Below are 26,875 nucleotides of genomic sequence, written 5' to 3'. Positions count from 1 at the left end.
ACCCCCCCCGCCCCAACCCAACCCCCGGAAGTCTGGGCTTCTCACCCGCGGCCACATTCTCACACAGCCTCAGCGGGACCCTCAGAGCGTAAAGCAGCCCCAGCCCCACCACGAACCACAGCGAGGCCCACGTCCCCACCAGCCCGGCCCGCAGCCGCTCCCTCCAGCCCGGCGGCGGGCTTGGGCCAGCAGCGGGTGCCTGAGGAGAGGCCGCGGCCGCCGCCGCAACACCGGGCCCGTCGCCGTCCGCCATCTTGGCGCTCCCCGGGCGCCGGCGCTGGGAGGGAAGCCGGGCAGGAAGCCGGGCGCCGGGAATCCTGGGATAGTGGCGGGCCTGAGGCTGGCCGCTGGGAAGGCCGAGCGCCTCGGGGGTCCGGGACCGAGGTTTGGAAGGTGAAGGAGCGTCCCTGGGCGGGGGCTACCTGCTCCTTCCGAGGGCGGCCCGGGGCGGATAGCGGCACCTCCTCCGGAGAAACTGGGCTGGGATGTGACCCCGGAGTGAAGTGATTTCGCTTCCATGCGAGTGAGGGTCACCCTTCGCCCCCATTTCCTGGGCTTTGAGAAGCCACCGGCCCAACAGGGACCGAGCAGCACTTAGCCCCTTGGACGGGGAAAACTTAGAGGAGTAGCAAGTGCTGTTTGGTCGGATGGGGCTCGGGCGCCAAGAACAGTCGAGACCCGCTCCCCGCGTCCCGCAGATGAGAGGGGAAGTGAATGTAACTCAGTGAGGACGGCATTAGACTTAAAATCACTTCAGGCAAAGGCGACTGACTTCCCGGCGCGGGCGCTCCGAGCCGTTCCCGCCCCGCCCCGGCGCCCGTCACTGACTGGGTGCCCTCCCGGCCCGCGTTTCCGGGTGGGCCCTTCCGCCGGCCCCCGCGGCGATGCCGTCACTCAGCTTCCTTCCCGGCCTGCCTCGCGCCCGGCCGGGCTGGGCCAGAGCAGCCCAAGATGGCCGACTTCGAGGATCGGGTGTCGGATGAGGAGAAGGTAAGGGGCGCGCCTCTCTCTCTCACCTCCTCCCGCGCCAGGGGTGAGGGGCCCCGCCCGGCCGCCGTGGGAAGCCCTGAAGGGCCCCCCGGGAGAAAGAAGCCGCTCAGCCCTGCAGGCGTCCGCCTCCCGCGCTCGGGACGCTTTCCTCCCGAGGGTCTTCCCCCTGGCGCCCCGTGGCCCCAGTTCCCCATTTCTCAACTCTCTTCCTCCCGGGCCTGCGGCACAGCCCGCTGGCCTTGCAGCCAGAAAAGAGACTTTTCCCTTATGGAGTCGTGGCTGCGGACTCGCCTCTGTAATTGAGAGAGGGGACGATGGTGATGTCGCGACCTATGAAGCAGCAGTTGTACCGCCTTGAGCTGTTGGGGCTCAGCCCGTCCCCCCACCCCCACCCCCACCCCACCCCACCCCACCCTACCCCACCCTCCTCGTTAGCCAGGATTGAGGCTAGTTTAGGGCGGGTCACTTCCTGGTCTGGTGGCCCCTTCACTTCCCTTCCGCCCCTCCTTCCCCTGGAAGTGATTCTGCTGTCACGACTCCTGGACAGAGCGGTCCCTCCGTGGTGCCCGCCTCTCCCCGGGTCCCAGGAGCTGGGCTGTCCGCAGTGACCCCCGTGGAAGCCTCCGGGCGCCGGATGTGAGCACCGTCTTCCCTGCAGACGCTCCCTGGATCGCCTGGGTCTACCCCGGGCCCCGCCGGGACTCCATCCCTTACGTCTGATAGCCTCTTGATAATAGTTGAAAAATGGTTTTCGGTTTCTTGTTAACCGATTAAGATTCGCCAACGGGTTTTTGTGTGGGTGTTGTGTGTGTTTTTTTTTTTAACTCCAGAAAGGTTTTATAGAGCACGTAAACCTCAGGGTAACGCGTTCAAGCCTGGGCAACAGCATCGCGCCTCCTCTGATGCTCCCCTGCGATGTCTGATTACAGTGGAGTTTGTCAGTGTGTAATTTGTGTGTTGCTTCCTTCAAAAGTGTCTTAAATGCAAGAGCATATTCTGTCAGGCGGAATAACTTTTTTTTTCCTGACAGCTGCGCATCTTTCTTAACAGCTTGTCAGGCTTTTCGGTAACTATGAGATTTTAGGGCCTGCGGAAATTAGAATTATTTCATTAGGTGACCAACTTTATATCTTTTTAACAACTTACTGTGTGTGTGTGTGTGTGTGTACATACACCCCCTACACATACACATGTATATATATATATGTGTGTGTGTGTGTGTGTGTATATATATATATATATTTCAGAGAGGAAAGGAGAGGGAGAGAGAGAGAGAAACATCAATGATGAAAGACCATCATTGATCGGTTGCCTCCCGCACGCCCCTTCAGTCTGCAAGCTCTATCCACTGAGCCAAACCCGCTAGGGCAGTTGACTCACTTTAGGACAAGAACTATGTCTTTTGTTTCCTATAGTGGCGTGCAAAATGTGCACGCTTGAGTGCTTTGTAAATGTATTTCAGCTCTTCCTCTCTCTTTTTTTTTTTTTCAATAAAAAGATTGGGATGGTGGAGGGGACTATTTATGCTCCAGGAGTCCTCTGCACAGAATGATTTGACACAGTATACCTACATATGGCATGCCATTTTGAAATACTGAGGAATGTGCTAAACACTCACAAGCCATTGAACAGCACTTTAGCGTTCAATTTTCTCGTTCTTGGAAATTCCCATAAACATATAAGTTTGGGGAGAGAGGAAGCATTTTATATGAACTTGTGCTGGAGAGAAAACTATAATAAATGCTTTTTCTAAGGCAAACAGTTATGATTCAGATGAAGTAAAATACAGTGAAAATCATAGGATAACAAAATATTTTTTAGTCCAACTGATGGGTCACTTATTTTAAGCAAAAATATTGTTACAACAAAATATCATTAAGTATTTAAATAACAATAAACAGTAAAGTTTGAAGTTTATTGTGCCCAAACAGTACTACATTTTCAGTGCTGTCAGGTTTTTGTCTTTGACACTGAGTTAGAATGCCTTTTTAATTAAATTTGGAAAATATATGTGTATTTCAAAGTGCAAATAAAAATACCTTTGAATATTGTCAGTGTTTAATAACATTCATAGTATTGATTTTATAATAATAGATCTGACCTCAATAATAGATGAGGTTCCTTTCATCTCCCAGCATACCTGATGTGTTGCTTAATTTTAATAATGACATAGTAAGGAAATCAAAATTAGTAAGGTAAAGCTGCCAAAAAAGCTGATGAATTTCACGTTCAGTAAACAGTTTTTAAATTAACCACATTGTCTTCATTAGTGTGGATAATTAAGAATAACTGCTATAGTAAGTGTCTCAGTAAATCCATATGATTTGAGATTTCTGATATTTTGTTAGATTCTTATTCACAGACAGAGATGAAACTGATAGTATTTCTCTGTTGTGGATCTATAAGTAGAAAGGAAGGGCTTTGGCTTGTAAGATTTCTTCACTTCTCTTCAGCTTCATACCCTACTTGCCCCCTTTTCCAGGCTTCTGCATCCTTTTAACTGAATTCAAGAATTGAGAAAGTATTTTTCTAACAAGACTTGTTGATATGAATATCTTAGGATTCAGAAACATAAGTAACTCTTTTTTTTTTAAATATATTTCTTTATTGATTTTAGAGAGGAAGGGAGAAGGAGAGAGAGATAGAAACATCAATGATGAGAGAGAATCATTGATCGGCTGCCTCCTGCACACCCCCCACTGGGGATTGAGCCCGCAACCCAGGCATGTGCCCTTGGCCAGAATCGAACCCGGGACCCCCCAGTCCGCAGGCTGATGCTCTATCCACTGAGCCAAGCGGCTAGGGCACATAAGTAACTCTTAAATGAGATTCTTATCCTATAAAATTTTCACAACCACAGCACTATTACAAACAAATATTTAAAAAGATTATTAGCCTTAATTTGGATTGGTTCTTCCATGAAGGAATTCTAAAGTTTCCATTTTTTCTGTTTTTAACGGAGACCTCAACTGCATTTGATTTGGGGTTGTTTTTTGTTTTTTAAGGGATATATGTCATGATGCCAGTACAGTTTTTTATTTTTGTTAAATTTTCTGAAAGCAGTGAACATAGAGGTGAATTTCATGATGATGGTCTCTGATTTCCTTGCAAGTATTTCTATAAAAGCTAGTAAGATCAACCATTTTCATAACTAACTGCTGAAGTTTTTATCACTTTATAAAGAGGAAGTTGGGTTTTTTAACTTCTGCATTGTTACCTGAAATGGTCATGATGAGCTGCCTAAATAAAACAGGAAGTAGAAAGTGTAATAACTTGTAGAAATAAGCGCTTTCAGTCTTATCCTCCCGTTCAGTTTCTGAGAATGAGCTCTACACTTCTAGTTACTAAGACCCTTCAGTTACTTTTTGGTTCCAAAAGCTTAACAAGACCAAAATGACAAGATACGGTAATTAGGAAACTTGAAATATGAGATGAGCAACTTGTTTGGGTTCTTTGCATGTCTGTTTCCTTTATTTCATGATTCAGCATTTTTCTTATCCTCAAGATTTTATTGTCACATAATAAAATAAAATATGAAATTTAGAGCTGGATCAGTGGACTCTTTTTCTTATCTCCTCCCAGTTCAAAATGCTTGCATCTCTTAATAGCCAGCATTCTCTTAGATGGCAGTTGGGCTCAACATACTCAGGCCTCAGCACAATCTTCTTTGTAGTTTTAGCCTTTTTGCAGGAAACCGGCTTAGTCTGCTCACCATAGCCACTCTGCTTCCTGTCACAACGCCACTGTCCCTGCACATTCAGGGGATCATTGCCCTTCTCATGCTGTGTTACTTTCTCGTGTTGGAGCTTGCCACACTTCTTACAGAAAGTCTTGTGTGTTTTAAGAACATTCACCGTGTTTGCGAGAGCACTAAGGGCACAGAAAGCTGATTCAGCATCTTAAAAAAAAATGCAGAGAGAATTTTAAGGCTGAAAAACAGTGCAACTGGCATATTTTTCCCCTTCAGCCTAACTAGTGGAATATTTGTGTACAACCGCAAAAATACCATAACTGAAAAGTGGATCTGTATGCTTTAAGTGTAGACAATGATCCCATCTTTAAGGCACTTTTTGAGGAACAGTTTTATCAAAATTATTTAGGAGAGATGTGGAAAATGTTGTATATGAATGCCAAAAGGCCCTATTAGAGCTCATGAAACTACTTACACTTTTAAACTGGATTTCCTTGATTTTGATTACCTCCTTGATTGACTAGAGGAGTTATTACCCTTATCAAGTAAACCCTGAAGCTTATTTGCCGTGGTCTTTTCTAACAAGTCATCAATTAGTATTAACACTACTATTCTTTTATCTTCCGTTTTTCCAGTTCGCTTTGCTGATGAATATTCATATAATCTGTTATAAAATCCTTGGACAGGAGCATAAATTTTCAGCAAGTACAAAATCAGATGCCCAGTCTTTGGTTAAGTATAGGTTTATTATAATTTATTTTAGAACATCTAGCAATTTTATTAGGACCAGCCTTAATGCGAAGCGAAGTAATGTAATATGTCAGAAAATTCAAACCCCAGGTTTGTCTGTTTCAGAAGCCATGCTTTTTTCACTACACTTTATTTCATGTAACAGTGATTGAAAAGAAAAACAGAATAGGAGGCCTTCATTTACTGAATTATAAATGAGATACTGTGATGTAGTGGGAAAGAATGATTCTGAGAATCAGGAGATTTGGCCTCTCTCTCCCTGCTGTGCTTTTAGCCATCAGTGTGATTTTGGAAAAAATCACTAACCTCTATAGGCCTCAGTTTTCCTATAAAATTGGGAGATACGAGGAATTGGATGAAACCAGCCGAACAGAATTAATGAACTTTTTCAAACTCTGATTTTTAAAAAATACATTTTAAAATTGAAACATTAAAATGTTCGAGGAGTTTCTGTCATTATCTGCATTTGCACATTTGCCCTAATAACAAAACGGAATTCCTTGGTAACTGAAACCATGTTTTTATCCAATGCCTAGCATAGGACCAGGTAGATAGTGTAGGCACGACCTATCGGTATGAATGAGACCAATTAGTTACACCTTCATTCATTTTAATATTTCCCCAACTCATGCTCCTTCATCTCTCTCTTCTCTCCACCCCCAACTGTTTCTGATAATCTCTAGATATTTCTTATGTTCAGGTTGTGTCCACACTCTTGGTGCCTCTTTCAGTATTCATTGTCCTTGAGCATCTGCTGCTATTATTGGTGCCCTGCCTTGTCACTACTGGGAACATTTGACACCCCTCCATCCCCCACCCCCCGGGAGCATTTTTCCTAGTAAATCCTATAAAGCTGCAAAGCATTATGCATACCAAAATGACTATGTGTATATACTTCTAGCCTTGCAAAACCCCAGATAAAAGTATTTCCTTCATCTGCTATAAATCCCCTCCTTTAGAACCCAGAAAAACACTAGGATCAGATATCATTTGCTCTTTCCTCTCTCCAGTGCACAAATCTAAGAGTATAGGTTCTCTCATCTTTTTGAAATAAATAAATATCCTTATATGGATCATCTTCTGAAAATAAGCCTGGATAGGGGAAAATAGTTGTGATACTGAAGACAATGTGACTGCTTTGGGATTTCTGAACTAGGTGATAATTTTAATATGCACTTACTGTTATTTTCCTTTCTGCCTGCATCAGAACCTCCTGTTAATCTCATCATTTCTGTTCATCCCATTATTCTCTTTTAATCACACAAGCTCAGAACATTGGCATTATCTTTTTCACTTAGTCTTTCCTCTCATGTTCAATTAGTATTCCAATCCCGTTCATTCTTCCTTTTATTAGATTCTGTTCCTTCATTTAAAAAAAAGTATTTTAGGTATATAGGAACTATAACCACATGCTTCAAATTAAAATGGTAGAAAAGGCTTAAGTAAAAAGTCCCCTCCCACCCGTTTTCCAACCGCCCAGTTCCCCTGAGAGGCAACCAATATACCAATTTCCTTTGTATCTTTTCAGTTAACAATATATCTAACCTGTCCACATTCCTACTACTATTGTCTGTATTCACATCATCTATACACTGTGTTGTGTGTTCACCACCCCAAGTCAAGTCTCCTTCCATCATCATTCCCTCTATGCCCTCCTCTACCTCCCTTCCTCCCCCACCAATTACCACACTGTTGTCAGTGTCCATGAGTTTTTTCTCTTTTATGGAAAACTTTTTTTTTTTGATCAGTAAAAAAGTTGCCATTATTTACAATTATTGATGAAGATTGTAATAATGGAGAATATAAGGTGACTAGGACCTAAAGGTTTAAACAAGGGATATATTTGCCCGGGCTGTGTGCTCAGTGGTTGAGAGTTCAATTCTTTTTTTTTTTTTTAATATATTTTATTAATTTTTTACAGGGAGGAAGGGAGAGGGATAGAGAGCCAAAAACATCAATGAGAGAGAAACATTGATCAGCTGCCTCCTGCACACCCCCCACTGGGGATGTGCCCGCAACCAAGGTACATGCCCTTGACTGGAATCAAACCCGGGACCCTTGAGTCCACAGGCCAACGCTCTATCCACTGAGCCAAACCGGTTCTGGCGAGTGTTCAATTCTTGGTCAGGGCATATGCCCGAGTTGCAAGCTCGATCCCCAGTGTGGGGTGTACAGGAGGCAGCTGATCAATAATTCTCTCTTATCATTGATGTTTCTATCTCTCTCTCCCATCATACAAAAAAGTGTATTAAAAAAAAGTAAACAAGAGATATCTATCTATCTATCTATCTATCTAAAAGGCTAAGTAATCGACCGTGCGTATTCTGACTGGCTGGCCAGCCAGCACATATGCCGTGCACTGGCAGTTTCTGAATAAACGATGACTACTGCATGCGCGATACATATAAAGCTCTTGCGCCAATCACACACGTGTTTTAATTTTATAATACTATATTATATATACTATTTCGACATGTAATTTTTTGCAGTAATGTAATTACTGCACGAATCTTTCTTCTAATTAATTTCCTTTCAGTGTGCACAAATCCATGTACCGGGCCACCAGTATTGAAAATGTTATAATCTGCTAATTCCTTTCCTTTTTATTTGTTACTTTTCATAACTCTCTTTCTGTAAATTTTATTTCTCTAGGTACGCATAGCTGCTAAATTCATCACTCATGCACCTCCAGGGGAATTTAATGAAGTATTCAATGGTAAGTAAAAATTATAAGTATTTCTGTCTTAGACCGCGGCCAGCACGGCTAGAGAGCCGACGACGAGTCCTGAGTAGGGGCGACAGGGGATTGAGAAAAAGAACGAGACAGACACAGAGACAGTAGGGAAAGCTGGGACCGGGTGGGACAGCTGCCCTCTGATGAAAGGACAGTGACCCAGAGCTGGTGCAGCACGTTTATTATATACAGCATGAGTCTAGGACAGTGGTTCTCAACCTTCCTAATGCCGCGACCCTTTAATACAGTTCCTCATGTTGTGTGACCCCCAACCATAAAATTATTTTCGTTGCTACTTCATCACTGTAATTTTGCTACTGTTATGAATCATAACGTAAATATCTGATATGCAGGATGTATTTTCATTGCTACAAATTGAACATCATTAAAGCATAGTGATTCATCACAAAAACAATATGTAATTATATATGTGTTTTCCGATGGTCTTAGGCGATCCCTGTAAAAGGGTCGTTCGACCCCCAAAGGGGTCGCGACCCACAGGTTGAGAACCGCTGTTCTAGGATGTTTTACTAGCGTTTAAGACAAAGGAAATTATGTGAAATCATGGTTAAAGATCAAGCTGCAATTCTTCATTCTTGTGGCTTCTTTGTAATTGTCACTCCTGGCTGAGCCCGGATAATTGTGTCCGTTCCTTGCGCCTGGCTGAACTTAGATAATGAAACCCACTCCCTGGTACCTGACCTAAGGGTCAGGCTGACAACATACCTGCCTCTGGCACGGAATGTTTCCAGGATGTGGCTCTGCTGACGCCACTGGATTCATCCGACAATTAGCTCATGTGCCTTCCCAGGCACTCTCTACATATTTTATGTGAGAAAAGATTTAAAGTAGTTTAATATCAGTAAGTGTAGAAAGAATATTAAGTTGTTTTCATGGTTTTTTATCTGTCATTATAAATCAAAGCTTAAGTTTCTTCAGTGCTTTCATTCAGAAAGTGCCATAGTATAGGAGATTTTCTAGAGCCATTGGGACTAAACTGGCTGCATCTGGGAAGTTTGTTATATTTGCACATGTCAGCTTGTTACCCTCTCAAGATTCTCACTCATTAGATCTGGGGTGGAATCTGTTATATCAAGTTCTCTCAGGTGATTCTGAGTCACAGCCAGTTTGGGGATCACTATTCTAAAACATTTACAACCTTCCATATTATTCAGTCTTTTTTTAAAATATGTTTTTATTGATTTTAGAGAGAGAGAACAGAGAGAAAAACATTGAGTGGTTGCCTCCAGTAAGCACCCCAACCAGGAATCAAACCAGAACCTGGGTATGTGCCCTCACCAGGAATGGAATCAGTGATCCTTTGGTGCAAGGAACGATGCCCAAACAACTGAGCCACACCAGCCAGGGCCTATTCACTGTCTTAACACAGCTTACAGCATGAAAAATGTAGATGAGGCATCTTGAACTTCACAATAAAAGCAATCATCATAATCTCAATTTATCTTAAGGGGACCCTTAAGTAAAATCATAATCTTTGTGCATCTTGGTTCAGTTTAGCAAACATTTATTTTGAAATTCTAGTTTTACATGAGAAGGTTACCTATTTGAGAGGGATTGTGTGATATTCATCTGTAACTGACCCAGCATCATAGAACAATTATAATCTCCACTGATAAAATTAATGATGTAGAGAAAGAGTAAGTAGGAGAACATACAAACATTTACTATAAGGAGTAAATAATGCAACAGGAAAATGAAGACATTCTGTTATAGACTTGTTTGTAGATTTTGAGCACTAACAGCAAAGAGAAACAAATGTAACCTTTCTAGTCTTCCACATTGACTGAATGTAAATTTTCAACAACTGAGCTTTTAGAAAATACTCCTTTGACTTGACTTTATCTGACTGATTAGTTCAGATAAATTCTTAATAATATTAATGGTCTTCATAATTAGACGTCCCTTGTTTTATTTTTGAGAACTGAATGTACAGTACCATGAAAATAATTGATACCAAATTGGTGTGACTAGGTTGGGCGCCCTCCAGTGCACCAAGAGGTTGCTGGTTCAATTCCCTGTCAGGGCACATGCCTGGGTAGCTGATCCATGTTTCTATCTCTCTCCCTCTCCTTTTCCCCTCTCTAAAATCAATAAAAACATATTTTACAAAAAAAAGAATTGGCAAGCTACCTGTGACCTCAGGGCTGGTTTTTATTGGCCTGCTACACATCTGGCCTCTGCCAATCCTTTCTTTCAGAAGCCCCAAGAGTCAATGGCCTTCAGTTTGTAATTAGTGTTCCCCCTTGGAATTAATTCTTGGTAGTTTCTAGTAACAAAAGAAAAGTGACTAGACTCTTAACACAGCTTTTTTAAAAGATTGTAGGCTCCCACGTAAGATTATTCAAAGAAAGATATGTTCAGCAACTTCACTGCCACTGACTAAATTGTGCCCAGCTTTCTTAGTCTGATGTTACAGATAAACTTGCATTTCTTTTTTAATATGTTTTTATTGATTTTAGAAAAGAAGAAAGAGGGAGAGAGAGAGACATCAATGATGAGAGAATCACTGGTTGGCTGCCTCCTGCACACCCCTTACTGGGGATCAAGCACGCAACCCGGGCATGTGCCCTTGACCAGAATCGAACTCGGGACCCTTCAGTTCCCAGGCTGACGCTCTATCCATTGAGCCAAACCAGCTAGGGCAAACTTGGAATTCTTAATCTGATTTTAAAGGATTCTTTAGATACAAAATTAACAGTCCTTACTTTAACCTTCTGTAAACCATGTTTTTCATTTGTTAAGAAACTCTGAGAATTGTATGCAAATCTATGAACATTAGCAGCTATTTGTTTGCATTTTTAGAAACAATATATCCAAAGACTAATCTTTCAAAATCTGATTTTTAAAAAGTCAAATTTAGATCCCTGGCCAGGTAGCTCAGTTGGTTAGAGTGTTGTCCCACCAAGGTTGCAGGTTATCTCTGGTCAGGGCACATAGAAGAAGCAACCAATGAATATATAAATAAGTGGAACAACAAATCAATGTTTCTCTCTCCTCCCCTCTCTCTCTCTCTCAAATCATAAATTAAAAAATTTTTAATCTAATTTAGAAATCTGCTTAACTCTCAAGTTTGTCCTATTGAACATTGTAATTTTAACATCTTTTAACAATTTTTTTCTTCCTCAGATGTTCGGCTACTACTTAGTAATGACAATCTCCTCAGGGAAGGGGCAGCACAGTAAGTATCTTTAAAAATCTGTTTACAGTGTTATTCTAACATTGCATAAACTATGTTAATAGTAAACTGACACCCTGAAAACTTAGCTTAAAGTACTTCAAAATGAAGCAGTTTATTTTAGCAGTTTTAATTGTTTTATTCTTAGAGAAAACATGTTCCACCAAAATGTTTACTTTCTTAAAGCTTATTATATTATTTTGCTTATTATATTATTTTACTTATTAGTTATTTATTTTGGTGTGAATTTCCCCCATTACAGCAGAGTTAAATGTTGGCTCTTGGGTTTTCTTCTATAGTTCTTTAGCTCCTGTTGAATTTTTAAAAAACAGTTATAGAAAGATTAGGCTGCAGTTGAAGAATAAAAATGTTTCTCAAATTGCCAAAGAATAGCAGATATTCATAAAGTGAATTTATGGTAAGAATTAACAGTAGAGCCCAGACGATGTGGCTCAGTGGTTGAGTGTCAACCCATGAACCACAGGGTTGCGATTCGATGCCCAGTCAGGGCACGTGCCCTCGTTGTGGGCTCATTCCCCAGTAGGGGGCATGCAGGAGGCGGCCGATCGGTGATTCTCTCTCATCATTGATGTTTCTATCTCTCTCTTCTCTCTGAAATCAATAAAAAATAAATAAAAGAATTAATCATAGAATAATAGCACTGTTATTCTACCCAGTCATTGACTTATCACTTGTCAGGCTAATCTTTATAAAGAAGCATTTTCATTTTGTCTTTGTTTTAAAAAAGTTACAGTGGTAGCCTTAGCTGGTTTGGCTCAGTGGATAGAGCATCAGCCTACGGACTGAAGGGTCCCAGGTTCAGGTCCAGTCAAGGGCGCATGCCCTGGTTGCGGACTGGACCCCCAGAAGGGAGCGTGCAGGAAGCATCCGGTCAATGAGTTTCTCTCATCATTGATGTTTCTATCTCTCTTTCCCTCTCCCTTCCTCTCTGAAATCAATAAAAATATATGTTTTTTAAAATGTTATAGTGGTATAGGTTTGCTTGTTTTGTTTTCATTGCGTCTTCAGTTCTAAATACTGTCTAGCTTTCAAGGCCCCTGGTTATCTGGCTTTATCACTACTCTCCTTTACTCTTTAGTATATTTTATTTAATTTACTCTCTATCCAACTGGTCCAGAGTTTCTTTGTAAAGAGGAAAACATAGTTGGATATGTCTGGGAAAGAGTGAGGTGGGGAGATGGGATAAGGACTTTGATGCAGAACATCAAATAATTATGAATGCATTTGGTATGAAATATAATTGGTTTAGATGTTAACTATAGAAAGCTGTTAAGCTGCTGCCTGGGAAACAGTCATCTTCTGCCCTGTCCATACTGCTTTTTGGAACTCATTTTGGGACCAGATTCTACAAACCTAAAATTTGCACACCATCACTTATAATTATCATTATGAAAAATATCCTAATTATACATTGATTTAGACACACACTAAAGAGACATTCTAATTTCCCTTAGGTGCATAGATTCTGCCATAGAAAAAAACATTAATGGCTGGCTAGTTCAACCCGTTTACCCTGTGCCCTTTCATTGAAAAAATCTTATCTATGTTTTGTCAACATTTGGTTATTCCATCTGAATGCTTCTAATAATGAATTCGCTATTTCACAAGGCAAGTTCTTCAATCTTCCTGCCTTATTGGTCTTAGTTTTATCCTTGAGAGCTACCCAAACTTAACTCTTCTCTGTACTTGGTAAGGGGGATTGGGAGTGGGATGTCAAGATCCAAGGATGAGTACATCCTAAGCCTGTTGTCCATTTCCAGTTAGGAGTGACAGTAGAATTTGGTGTGAGTTCAGATGCTTCAATAGTTTTAATTACACTGACAATAAAGCTTTGTATTTATTAATATTCTGGTTCTTATGGACTCTAGATTCTTGGAAAACCTCTTCCTAAAGGAGAATGTCTTATGCTCAAATACTTGATTTTCCATACAAATGAAGAGTTCAGTTTTATTTCCAATAATGAGGTACTTTGGTCCGTTGGTCCTAGTCCTCATAGGTAGCACTCAGTAAGTGTTGTCCCAGTGATTATCATCCTTATCATTGCCTTCTATGTAAAATGAAGAAGGAACAACCTAGGAGTTACCCTCTTTCCTGGATTTCCACCAGAATCATTCTCTGATAATTCTGAACACTTCTGCACTAAATAGGGTTTTGTAGACCATGTTAAAGAGAAGGTTTTATTCTGAGAGAGATAGGAAATTATTAGTGTTTTAAGCAGAGAATAACATGATGACTCTTACATTTTAGGGTAATCACTGGCTGCTATGTAGGGGTGGGCAAAGATTGAAGTAAAATGAGTGCTTAGAAGACCGAGTGGTTCAGAGATAAATGGTGGTGGTTTGGACTAAAGCAATTTTTAACCAGTGTGCTACAAGAATTTTTAAAACATTCAACACGTGACCATTTATTAGGGAGCACTGACTTCTTTTCCCTTAGATTGTCAAATTTTAATAAATGACAGTAGCCTACACAACAATAGCTATTTGGTGTGAATACCCTGTCTTGAACCATAAATATATAGGTCATATAATGTAGTTGCATCTTATTGGTCACCTTGCATAATAAGGTTGTAACTGATTAGTTAATTCTTGGTACCAGAAATCCTTATATACAAATACAGGCACCTAATTTTTTAAAAGTCACTTTGGAGCAAAAAAGATAGGTAATTAGTGTGTGTGTGTGTGTGTAAATCAAAATTATAAATCAAAATTATACTTAGAGTGACAGTGGTAGAATTGGTGGGAAGGAGTAAGACTCTTAATAATGTACTCAAGGTAGAACTACAAGATTTACTGATGGATTAGATGTGAAGTATGAGAGAAAGAAGAATCAAGGATGATCTGATGGTAACAGATTTTAGTGTTGATATTTGTAATCTACAGTCTAGGACATACCCTAGAATGAAGTACTTATTTATTCCCTATTCTTAAGCTTTTTTAAAAAAATAATAAATATGAACACTTAATTTATATTTTATTCTAAAGAGCCAGTGTATTTAGGACTTATTTTGCTACATGGAGATATGGTATTATAAGGAAATGATTCATTAAAAGACACAACAATAACTTAGGATGAGAAGATTGATGATTAGCCTTAAATATTTGATGTTCACATATTTGTTACTTTGGTTTCTCTTGAAAAGTCTAGGAAAGATTCTATGCTTTGCTTAAAAGGAGTGATCTGGCAGATGTTTTAGCGGGTTAAAATTGGGCTGGAGAGATGTTTAATTCTTCTCTTGGCAAGTGAATTGTGTGAGAGGACTGATACTGCATAAGCATATAAGTGTATTATGGGGTTTTTTTTCTGTTTGTTTTTTTAAATAGATTTTATTGATTTTTCACAGAGAGGAAGAGAGAGGGATAGAGAGTTAGAAACATCGATGAGAGAGAAACATCGATCAGCTGCCTCCTGCACACCTCCTACTGGGGATGTGTCCACAACCAAGGTACATGCCCTTGGTCGGAATCGAACCTGGGACCTTTCAGTCCGCAGGCCGACGCTCTATCCACTGAGCCAAACCGGTCAGGGCTATTATGTTTTTTTATACTGAAGCTTATTTCCATCTTTATTTTGCCTTATCTTTTACTTTAACTTACTTTGTAAGATGTACTAGGAAGCAATTGAAAATGCAGATTTAAGCAAAAGATGAAAACATGAATAATAAAAAATATGAAAAATAAAAAAAGAAAATGCAAAGTTTCATAAATCTAGCACCGAAGAAATAAACAATATGAGGCATGTATTTGAATCTTTATTCTATCCCTTTTTTTTTCTTTTTTTCTTTTTTTCTTTTTTTTATAACCTCTACTCAGCCTTAGGTTCTCCTGTGAGACTTGACTGATGCTCAACTCTCACCTCATTCTCCCCATGTCAGATACATTCCAGTACATTTAATTTTTTGGTATTTTTTTTTAATATATTTTATTGATTTTTTTTTCAGAGAGGAAGGGAGAGAGACAGAGAGTTAGAAACATCGATGAGAGAGAAACACCGATCAGCTGCCTCCTGCACATCTCCTACTGGGGATGCGCCCGCAACCCAGGTACATGCCCCCGACCGGAATCGAACCTGGGACCCTTCAGTCCGCAGGCCGACGCTCTATCCACTGAGCCAAACCAGTTTCGGCAATTTTTTGGCATTTTTTAAAAATATTTTTATTGATTTTTAGAGGAAGAGGAAGGGAGAGAGAGATAAACATCCATGTAAGAGCGGAGCATCAATCGTCTGCCTCCTGCACACCCTCTGATGGGGATTGAGCCTGAAACCTGGGCATGTACCCTGACGGAATCAAACCGGCCACCTTTCGATGCACAGGAGGATGCCCAACCAACTGAGCCACACTGGCCAGGGTGCCTTCCAGAACATTTAATTATGGTCTCTCCTACCTCAGAGCCCAGAACAAAGAAAACAAGATTTCCAAAATAGTGCCTCAATTGAAGATACTTTTTGAATTACTGAAAGCTCCTATCTAAATGATTAAACTGTTGGTAATTCACTATAATCAGATAGCTTAAAATTTAGGAACCATCCAAATGTGAGCTGTGTTGGAGTTTAGGAGTGGAGAGGAAAAGGGAATTTCAGAGCTTAGTGCACTTCTGAGATGCTGTGGAGAGGAGTTCCTGCGGAAAGCTGGAAGACATTACAGTATCACCAGTTGCCTAGAGATAAAGGGGAAAAGACCAGGGAGTGTTTCACCTTCTCTTTTGCTATTATGTGAAGTACATTTTGTGTTTATATATAATTCTTTCTTTTTTATTTTTTTTTTCACTTTTGAAAAACAGTGCATTTGCCCAGTATAACATGGATCAGTTCACACCTGTGAAGATAGAAGGATATGAAGATCAGGTAAAAATTATTTCTATTTCATAGGCTATGCCTGAAAGATAATAGAAATCCTATAAACCAAAGTAGATATAAAAATGGCTAATTTTGTCAACATTTCCATATAAGTAATAACCAACTTAAAAATGTAGTCAAAAGGGGATCAGATTCTTAGCCATAACAGCAAAAAAAAAAGATATTACTTGGACAATTAAAGATGTATGGTTTATTAGATATCATAGCATATAACAAAGAATCAACCACAGTGGGTCAACTAAATGGAGATCTTATTTTTGTTACATAGGAGTTCGGAGGTAATAAGGCTGATATGGCAGGCCTGTGGTGTCATCAGAAACCCAGGTTGCTTCTAGCTCTATTCTGCCATTCTTAGGTATGGTTTTCATTATGCTCTCAAGATAGCTGCTCCATTTCTGGGCAGTGAATCTGTGTTCCAGGAAGGAAAGAGGAGGTAGGTTTGAAACATGCTATTGGTCATTCCAGAAGCCCCTTCCAATCGTATGTTTTTGCCAGAATACATATCATTCCTAGCTGGGAATTGTCATTTTTTAATTGAATACATTACCTTCTTGAAAACCTTTGAGGCTCTGTTACGGAAAAAGGAGAAAGTGGATATTAGATAAGAAACTAATGAGAGTCTTCTGCCATACAGTTCATATAAACTCACACATTTTGATCAGAAAAATAAGTGGAAAACAATAGATTTAAGTGTCATGTTTCTGGATAAGAAATATAAATAATATGGGAAGCTTATCTGAGTAGAAATATCCTATATAATTAAAGGCTAATATGCAAATCAACCGAACGGTGGAACGACCAGTCACTATGAGACACACTGATCACCAAGGGGCAGACACTCAATGCAGGAGCTGCCCCCCTGGTGGTCAGTGCGCCAGAAGCCAGGCTCACAGCTGGCGAGTGCAATAGCAGTGGCGGGAGCCTCTCCCGCCTCCACAGCAGCGTTAAGATTGTCTGACTGACAGCTTAGGGCTGCTCCCCCCTAAGCCGTCAGTCGGACATCTCCCGAGGGCTTCCTTGACTGCGAGAGGGTGCAGGCTGGGCTGAGGGAACCCCCCAAGTGCACGAATGTCATGCACCAGGCCTGTAGAAAATGATATGGGAACATTTGTTTTTCAAATAGATTTTATACAATTCTTGTGAAAATTATTATTGACCATACAGCAGTATTCTGATCAAGAACAACAGTGAAGGGAGACTGCTAGCAAACATAAAGACAAGCAGTGGGTGGAGAAACCTTAAACCTAAGTATCATAAACAGAAGGAAAAGGAAACAGTTCCTAAAATGTATAAGATTAATCTAACTGATTTTCAGTGCCAACTATATATCTAGATTATTTCTTGGGTTTAAAGTTTATCTGTTTTTTTGAAAGAAAAAAAAATAATGTAACGGCAAGCCCATCCCTCTGGGTGTCTCTTAGTGTTTCATGCCAGAGCAAACTGACCTTGAACCATTGCCTGGCCCCTGCTCCTGGGCTGTAGTAGGAAATGGAAAGTGAATCATAACTTGAGTAATAACGAAACATTAGAAAAATTTGTAAAAGAAAGTGGCTTCTGCATAATAAGTTTTATAAATAAGATTTTAAAAGGAGGTAATCACTTCAAACATCTGTAATAATAAAAGCGTAATATGTTAATTAGACCAGACAGCCGAACGACCTTCCGGACAACCTTCCAGACGAAGCCGCGGCTGCGAGGGCCGAGCTCCTTGCACAAATTTTGTGCATCGGGCCTTTAGTAATAGATAAAAAGATTATTGAGATACCTAAGGATGATGTCAAGAGTTCATTGAATAAATAAGGAACAGATATGAACCAACTGCACCCAGTAGGGGAATATAAAGCAAACTTGGAAAAGTGTTAGATTGCCTAGTAATAGTAATTAAAGAAGTGCAGATTAAAATTAATGTGATATATTTACCTTTTAGTTACAAAAGTTGCAACATTAAGAAGAAGCTTTATGAGGGTTAGACTAAAGAATAAAATTACTTGATGGAAATATTGGTAAGGAAGAAATCTGACAATGAAAAGTTAACTGTCTTCTTCAGAAATTTTATTTGCTTTGTAAAATGTGTCAACAACTGTCTTTTTTACAAAAGTTACTCATGATTGTAATTATTCTTTGGAAGGTCTTAATTACAGAACACGGTGACTTGGGTAACAGCAGATTTTTAGATCCCAGAAACAAAATTTCCTTTAAGTTTGATCACTTACGGAAAGAAGCAAGTGACCCCCAGCCAGAGGAAGTAGATGGAGGTCTGAAGTCTTGGAGAGAATCCTGTGACAGCGCTTTAAGGGCCTATGTGAAAGACCATTATTCCAGTGGCTTCTGTACTGTTAAGTATCTGCCTGTTTCATTATGAGAGTATTTAATTGCTTTCCTTTACCCATTCTTTGAGGGCGTTGGCCAGCCAAACATCACTTCTTTCTTCTTAGGTACAGTCTCCTGCATTTTATTCCCTGAATAATGTTTGAAAGGAGTATGAATGGAAAATTTTATATGGAAAATTATTTTCTTAAATCCCAGTTGCATAAAAATTTTAAATCTCAGTCAATGTATCCTATTTCACATTTCGTCAGAAATTACCTCACTCCCACCAAGAAAAAAAAAAGGCCCTAGCTGGTTTGGCTCAGTGGATAGAGCCTGCAAACTGAAGGGTCCCGGGTTGCAGGCTTGATCCCTAGTAGGGGACATGCAGGAGGCAGCCAATCAGTGATTCTCTCTCATCAATGTTTCTCTCTCTCTCCCTCTTCCCCTCTCCCTTCCTATCTGAAATCAATTAAAAAAAATTTTTTTTTTAAGTCATCAAAGGTCTTTAGCTTAGACGTGTTTCTAACTATGAGCTAGACATCTTCTATCTAAATTTCCCAATTTGTTAATGGTACCACCCACCATCTTTCTAGTTACCCAAGCATGCAAGTACTTACTTGCTTTTGCCCTTCACTTGCAGTATATTGCTAGATCTTTGATTGTGCTTCTGCATCTTGCTGTCCATTGATACTACCCTAACTTACTGCCTAGATTAATTCCGTGGCCTCCTGATTAATATTGGTTAATTAGTTCTGGAGGCGATATAACAAAGATATAACAAACCCTAGTTTCTTACCTGAACGTTACTCATCTTTTATTCCCAGTCTCTACTTATGAGACCATCATCTGTCTTACAAGGTCCAGCCTAACTGGCACCCCCTGTATCTGAAACCAGTATTTCTCTCTGTATTCCTGTACCTCTGTCTCATCTAGAACTTAATATGTTCTGCTTAGTGTTCATATCCCATGAATTCTTTTGAATTTTCAGCTCATCCTCTCTGATTCTTTATTTCCCCAAAAGATTTAGTGATTTAGCACACTGCTTTTATACAGCATTTGTTGTTTAGATCAAATGTGTTTTCAGAGTCTAACTTTTTTTTTTTTTAATAATAGGTTTATGCTAAAACTATAGATGGGCAACAGACCATTATTGCGTGTATTGAAAGCCACCAGTTTCAGCCTAAAAATTTCTGGTAAGAAAGTAGATGTTCTATTTGTATCTCATTTATATTGGAAAGGAACCAAACCAGATTCATAAAGTGCCCAGTTAAAAGTCTGAGTTTGCCCTGGCTGGGTAGATCAGTTGATTGAGCGTTGTCCCAACATGCTAAGGTTTCAGGTTCGATCCTTGGTCAGGGCACATATAAGAATCAACCAGTGAATGCATAAGTTAAATAACAAATTGATGTTTCCCTTTCTCTCTCTAAAAAAAAAAAACAACAATAAAGAAAAAAATAAAAAAGTCTGAGTTTTACTTGGATTTGGTTAACAATACTTTGGTTAATTGCATAACACAGCAGCTCATCCATCTGTTTGTGGAAGAGGCACTCATGAACAGATTAACATGGTTTTTTACTCCAATATAAAAAATGAAAGTAAAAATAACTTGGAAAAGGCTTATGATTAGGCCACTTGTATGCAAACATATTTGATTTGTTAAACTAGAAATGATTTGTTTCCTTTTTTCTCTTTCCCAAATTATCTGCCTCAGTGAAAAATCACCTTTTACTTACGCTTATTGCTAATTCTATAGTGATGTGTGTGTGTGTCTTTTAATAGGAATGGTCGTTGGAGATCAGAATGGAAGTTCACCATCACACCACCTACAGCCCAGGTGGTTGGAGTACTTAAGATTCAGGTGAGATTCCCAACATGTTAATAGGCCACATATTAAAATGTCACATCTTCCACAGAAACATTCAAGTTGGAAGTTCTGTTATGAAAAATAAGAAACAACTATATGTAGATGCAAAGGGAGACCAATGGTAGTGAATAGAAATAGAAGCTTCCTTCCTGGGGAAGTAAACAGAGGGAGCTATTCTAGCTTGATAAAGGATAGTCATGTGGAGTGTACTGCTTGCTTGTTATTTTCTTCTCTCAAAGATAATCTAAGACCTTCCCAGAAATTATCAAAAAATAGTTCTAGGAAATAGAAAAATAAGTAATAATTAAGAAATGACTATATAGCAGCTACTGTAACTTAGGGTCTTTCATGTATATTGTCTCATTTAAGTATTTACATATACATAAAACTTAGCTCTTTGGTTTGAAGAAAGCTACATGAATGGGTTATTTTGTTTTGTTTATTTTACAATAGTGACAAGATTTTAAAATCAAGTAAATAAAACAGGAATTTTTATAAAGATAGCATGAGAAAATATAAGGAATAAGTAAAATGTATTACATAATGCCTAACATAGTAATGACTTAATAAATAATGCTAAGGTACTGCAGATTATTGCTCCTTTCTTTTCCTTTTCTGCTTTATCTCTGAAAACATTTCCTTTTATTCAATTATCTCCTGATAGTGTGGACTAGATAAAGGAAACAGGCATTACCTGGACTATTGTTCTGGAATTATGCCCCCAATTTTAGTTCCCTTCCCTTTATTTTGTTCATAACACAAGTATAATCTTTCTAAAACAATCCCTTTCCCTGAGTCCCCATCACTCATAATAGGAGAAAGTCTGAATTCTTAACATGGTTTCTAAGGCTGTTTGCTCTTCACAGTCTATCTCCAGCTTACTTCGTAGCAATGTCTCACAATGCAACGCTCCCCTCCTCCACACATCCTTATCTGCAGTCAGTTCTTTGTTCTTCCCTCAAGGAAACCAGTTGTGCTCCATTCTCTTGTCCTTTTTTATCCCCTTGCTAGATACCCTTCTCTACCTTATCCACTTAGATGACAACTCCTGTTTCCAAGACCCTGTGCAAATGCACTTAACAAAGGAAATTCTCATCTTATTCTGTATGACCAGTTTATAGCCATGTTAAGATGACTGAACCTATCTTGTAAGTTGCCAAGATTTCCTGAGCCTTATGTCATTGATTGATTAGTCTGTCTCTTGTGTATTCCTCTTTTTTTGCTAATTGTTTTCATAATTACAGCACCCACTTTACCTTATATCCTTACAACTGCTTTTGTCTTTCTTATTTTTGTAGCCTAATTTACCAATATTTGTTTTTCAATCCTGTCTTTACCCCTCAAACTTTTCCTGCACTTGGTCAAATCTGCTTGTCAATATTGATGATACTGTATATGGAAAGATGCGTAAGGAATTAGAATCCATTAAAATTCCTTGGTTTTCACAGGGAAAAACTAATGTTTAATGATTTTATTTTAATACTGTTAAGCGTGAAATCATTCAAGTTCTTTGCATCACAATGCCTAGTGTGGTGCCTGAAATGCATTAAGACATAATAAATGTTTGTTGAACTTAATAATCAGTTTTCCCTGCAAAGGAAAGAGAGAATTCTTAAATTTGAGTGTTCTGTGCATTTTAACCGCCATAGTAAATTACCATTGGTAATAATAATTATTCATTCAGAGTTGGTAAAGATTGGGAATGGCTTAAGGCATGGATATGTGCCCTAAGCAACAGGTTTCTATATGAACTACACATAAACTTGCTCACAACATTGTTTCACGCAGGTACACTATTATGAAGATGGCAATGTTCAGTTGGTTAGTCATAAAGATGTACAGGATTCAGTAACTGTTTCGGTGAGTGTGAAGAATTTAATGTCTGTCTCATTTGTGTCTTGTTTCTCTTTTAAAAATTAGTGTTGATCCTGAGGGCTGATTCTGCTGTTAGAAATTCAGTTTGTTTTCAGTGCTTTGATTTTGGCAGCTTATAAGAGTATATAACCAACCAACTATATTAGTTCGAAGTCTTTGACTCAGAATAGTGGCCTTAGAGAATTGAGACTTCCGTCTTTCTCTTTCTCAGTTGTGAGATTTGCTCAAGGACAGCAATATCTTCAGTCAGTAACAACCAGGAGGAAAAAAAGATTGCCAAACTAAATCCTATTGGGCTGCATTCATATCTTTAGAGAAACAACATTTTTAGGAATATTCCATCAAAAAGTATTCTGTGTTCTGTACCTGGAAAGAAGGGATATTCTCACTACTTGTATTCTCACTACTTCTTTATATTCCTAAAAGTTACTGAGCACTCTCATGTAGCTTTTGTTTATGTGTTTTATATCTATCAGTATTTACCTTATTAGAAATAAAAAACTGTATGGTGCCAGATGAATACTAGAATTATTGGGATGATTACTTTGTAAGGCATATAAATGTCCAATCACTATGTTGTGCACCTGAAACTAATAGAATATTGTGTCAACTGTAATTGAAAATATTTTTAAAGAAAAAAATTTCAAATGCAAAAAAATTAAAACAGAAATATTAAATTTTTATTAATTAAAAATTGCAGTAACAAGCCCATTAGTTTTTAACCTAAATAACATTTTCATGGAAAACAACTATGTTTTTCAAACCAAAAATAATTAATGAAAAGAATGGCATTGGTTTACATTTTCACAAATTGTTCAATGTCTGGCTTACTAAAAGAACTAAATCCTCATGTGCTTCACACATGCCATTGGCCTCAGAGTGATCAGATCATCACACACATGTAGCTTCTATGAAACTATACTGAATATACATGAGAGTAAGAGTAAAAAAGGCAAGTAGCTTTCTCTTAGTATTATTATAAAACTAGAGGCCCAGTGAGCAAAATTCGTGCACTGGTAGGGTCCCTAGCGGCTGCCAGCTGCTGGCCGGGTACTCCCTCCCTTCCCCCAGCCCCCCACTCTCCCCCCACTGCTGGTCACTGGTCACCCTGCGATCATATTGGCGGGGCATCGGGTCCCCAGTCAGCTCCCTCAGCACCTGGGAGCCCGTGTCAGTGGGATGATCGAATCAGCGGGGTGATGGGCCCAGCCCGGTGACCAGTGGCTTGCACCAGCCTTGGTTTGGCATTGCCCACTCACCCGCTCCACTATCCCATCCCAGTCCTGCTCTCTCATTGGGGCCCATCAGGGCCTGCAGCACTTCCACTGCCACCCGCTGCCAGTGCCACGTCGCCAATGCTTGCTGTGTTCTGCGCCGCTCCCTGGTGGTCAGTGCACTTATAGCAAGCAGTCAAACTCCCGGCAGAACTCCTGGCTAAGGGGACAATTTGCATATTATGCTTTTGTTATATAGGATTGAAAATAGTTTTGATTATTTGAAAGAATCTGGGGACTGCTGCTCTGCATTAAATCTTACCCTCCTGCCTTTAATTCTGTTGTACTTAATGGTGAAAGGAAGAGAGATTCAGTTCATTTTATATCTGAATCGTGTAAAGCAAAATGTGATCGGTTGGGTTAGCATCATAAATAGTAAATAGAGGAATATATGAGCTTAACTTATATGACCAATATATCTGAGGGCATTGTTAATATCATCTTAAAGCAGAAATATTTTCAAGGCATAAAAATCTACAGATATCACCCTAACCGGTTTGGCTCAGTAGATAGAGAGTTGGCCCTTGACTTGAAGGTTCTCAGGTTTGATTCCGGTCAAGGGCACATACCTAGGTTGCAGGCTTGATCCCCAACCCCAGTCGGTGCACATGCAGGAGGCAACCAATTGATCTCTCTCTCTCTCTCTTTCCCCTCCTTTCTACTCTCTAAAAATCAGTGGAAAAAATATCCTCGGGTGAGGATTAACAAAAATGAAAAAATATGAAGACATCATGATGGTGCCTTATGGGCATACTGTGATAGATTGAAAAGAGCATGGCCTTTTTTGGGCAAAGACCTGGATTCAGATCCCATCATTATCATTCAAAAGCTGTATGATTTTGGTCAAGTCACTTAAGAGGATTCTGTTTTCTGCAAAATGGAAGTGATGATGATAACAGATCTTCACAGGGTTGTTGAAGAGAATCAAAGAAGATAATGTGCATGGGAACACTTGATAAACTATAAATTGTGCACATGTTAGTTAAGATAGACTTCTCACTATCTCTTTATTCACTGCTTTCATATTTTTCTTTTCTCCTCTCTTCACTAGAATGAAGCACAAACTGCCAAGGAGTTTATTAAAATCATAGAACATGCAGAAAATGAGTATCAGGTAAGAAGATTTAGAACTAACTTTTCTAGACTTACTACCTTCTTATTTTGCTGTTAGCATATTTTGTTAGACTTCTCTTTGTCCTTGTAACATAAAAATGTGTTGTTCAGTGTTACTAAGTATGGAGAATTTGCAGACCTTGCAACTTGGCATTGTACTTACAATCAAGGTTTTGATATGGAAAGGGACTGTAGCCCTAGTTTAATAAATAAGATAGGTGGGCTTCTTAACCCACTTCAGAGATTGGAGAGGAGTTCAGTAGAAATAATATGTCCTGTCTGTTCTTCCTAGGGGACTCAAGAATGTCCTTGACCTCATTTACTTTACTTTCTGTTCAAGTAACTTGGCTTTAATTATCCATTGCAGACAGCAATTAGTGAAAACTATCAAACAATGTCAGACACCACATTCAAGGCCTTGCGCCGGCAGCTTCCAGTTACCCGCACCAAAATCGACTGGAACAAGATACTCAGCTACAAGATTGGCAAAGAAATGCAGAATGCTTAAAGGCTTGATCTAAGATTCTTCAGTACATGGAAAGAAAGGTTTCAATGTATGGTCATATGATAAATAAGTGATTTATAAACAAGAGTGATATTTTGCTAGGGCTTTCAAAGTTAACAGGTTTTCTAGCCTCATGGAATACTGTTGAACCTATAGCATTGTCTTGATACTTTTATGTTCTCTGACTTGTAATTTTCTTTTTCACTATATCTACTTGTAAAAATTTTTTTTTTTAATTCTGCCACATTTAATGATGGAGAGAAAGGTCTATCCTGGAGTCATTTTACTGTTTAGAAAATTTTCCTAGCCATAAAGCCCTGTTTCTGATATAGACAGGTAATATGTTCACTGCTTTTATACCCCTGTCCTTCAGAGCACACCTGGTACTTCCATGGTTTATACTGATCATCAACAGCTAAAGAGGCTGTGCTACCAACTGTAGCCAAATGGAAGACACATCCATCCTCTCCCTCAACTGCCTTGATCATCTCTTAGAGCATTGCGTAACTGTAGTTTTCAAAAGTTTGGATCGGGGCTTTTCAGGGCCTTTTGTTGGGCACAGGAAGTTTTCTGGAAATTCCATTATAGCCAGCTTCTCCGGGGAAGTTGTTTTTAAATCCAAAGACTTGAACCACATTCCCTGCACATGAACGTGTTTGCTTTTTTCCCTTCCTTATTGTCTCCTTCCCGTCTAGTACCATTGTAGTTGTAGATATCTGCATTTTTAGCAGAGTTTTACCCATTATTGTTTTTTTAATATTCCAGAACTGCTGACATACGAGGGATGTAGTAGAGTATCAGAGTTGAAAAATGAAGATGAAGAAATAATAGGTATCTGTGCTTTAATACATGTGGCAGGATTGTACTATAGGCAAACAAATCAAACAGCTCTGTAAATCACAAACAAAACCTAAAAATGAACCAAAGTGAAAAGGATAACTTCCCGGCAGTATCTTTCTATTGTAGCCTGTTATTTAAGGGAATACTAGTGATTTGTTCTAAATAGGATGTAAAACTTGTTCTACATGACTTTTCCTCAGTCCTGCCTGCCAAGAACTTAAATGTAACTGTGATATAGCAACCCTTCTAGGTTTATGGGCAGGTATATGTGTGATCTCAGAATACACAGGTGACATAGATATGATATGACAACTGAAATGGTGGATTCATTTACATTGTTTACACTTCTATGACCAGGCCTTAAGGGAAGGTCAGTTTTTTAAAAACCAAGTAGTGTCTTCCTACCTATCTGCATATACATGTCAAAAAAGAAGGGTGTTTGTGCTTCAGCTTTGTTTTTGCTCAGTAATACAGTCAAGCAAGAATTTGTTTCCAAGTGACCTATTGAGCTGTGTAAGCATATTTGTTTATTTCAAATAAAATATATTTGTATTATTTGTCATTCATACTATCCATCCATACCACACCATCCTCTGTATCAGGTAGTCCAATAGAAATATACCTGTTTTGTTCTTAAATGGTCTAAGTCTCCTTTTTGATCCGTCCCTTCAGCCTTAGTTCTCAGGGTAACATGTGGAAGTGTATTTGAAGAAAGCGTTCAAGGGTCTGAAATTGGTTCCGACCTTCAACTATTCTAGTTATAGTGAATAGACAAAGACTTGCAAAGAATAGGTGTGTGTTTGGAGCAATGTCTCTATGGATCATATTGCTCTTCTCTCAGAGACTACCAGTGGT

The 26,875-nt window shown here is 39.4% G+C and overlaps 2 protein-coding genes across 8 annotated transcripts in view; one reads left to right on the top strand and one right to left on the bottom strand.

The window, feature by feature from the left end:
• ST7L (suppression of tumorigenicity 7 like) overlaps nt 1–524 on the bottom strand; it is a 138,468-nt gene extending 137,944 nt beyond the window's left edge. For 5 of the 7 annotated variants that reach the window (XM_006092520.3, XM_014458975.2, XM_023757063.1 and 2 more), the window contains exon 1: nt 46–462. In XM_006092520.3, coding sequence (XP_006092582.1) covers nt 46–253 — 208 coding nt within the window. In that variant the 5' untranslated portion in view covers nt 254–462. Of the gene's footprint in view, nt 1–45 lie in introns of all 7 variants that reach the window. The other 2 variants (XM_006092530.3, XM_014458977.2) reach the window with 2 other exon arrangements.
• Nucleotides 525–609: 85 nt separating this feature from the next.
• CAPZA1 (capping actin protein of muscle Z-line alpha subunit 1) lies at nt 610–26,658 on the top strand. The gene is made up of 10 exons (XM_006092533.3): nt 610–990; nt 8,084–8,147; nt 11,313–11,364; nt 16,164–16,227; nt 18,368–18,574; nt 19,663–19,742; nt 20,329–20,407; nt 22,202–22,273; nt 24,614–24,676; nt 25,043–26,658. Exons 1-10 carry the CDS (start codon nt 952–954, stop codon nt 25,181–25,183), a joined length of 861 nt encoding a protein of 286 aa, XP_006092595.1. The 5' UTR covers nt 610–951; the 3' UTR covers nt 25,184–26,658.
• Nucleotides 26,659–26,875: the final 217 nt, after the last annotated feature.

This window comes from Myotis lucifugus, unplaced genomic scaffold (assembly GCF_000147115.1).
Source record: "Myotis lucifugus unplaced genomic scaffold, Myoluc2.0 scaffold_101, whole genome shotgun sequence".
NCBI lineage: Eukaryota > Metazoa > Chordata > Mammalia > Chiroptera > Vespertilionidae > Myotis > Myotis lucifugus.
This window is presented reverse-complemented; position numbering and strand designations above follow the sequence as displayed.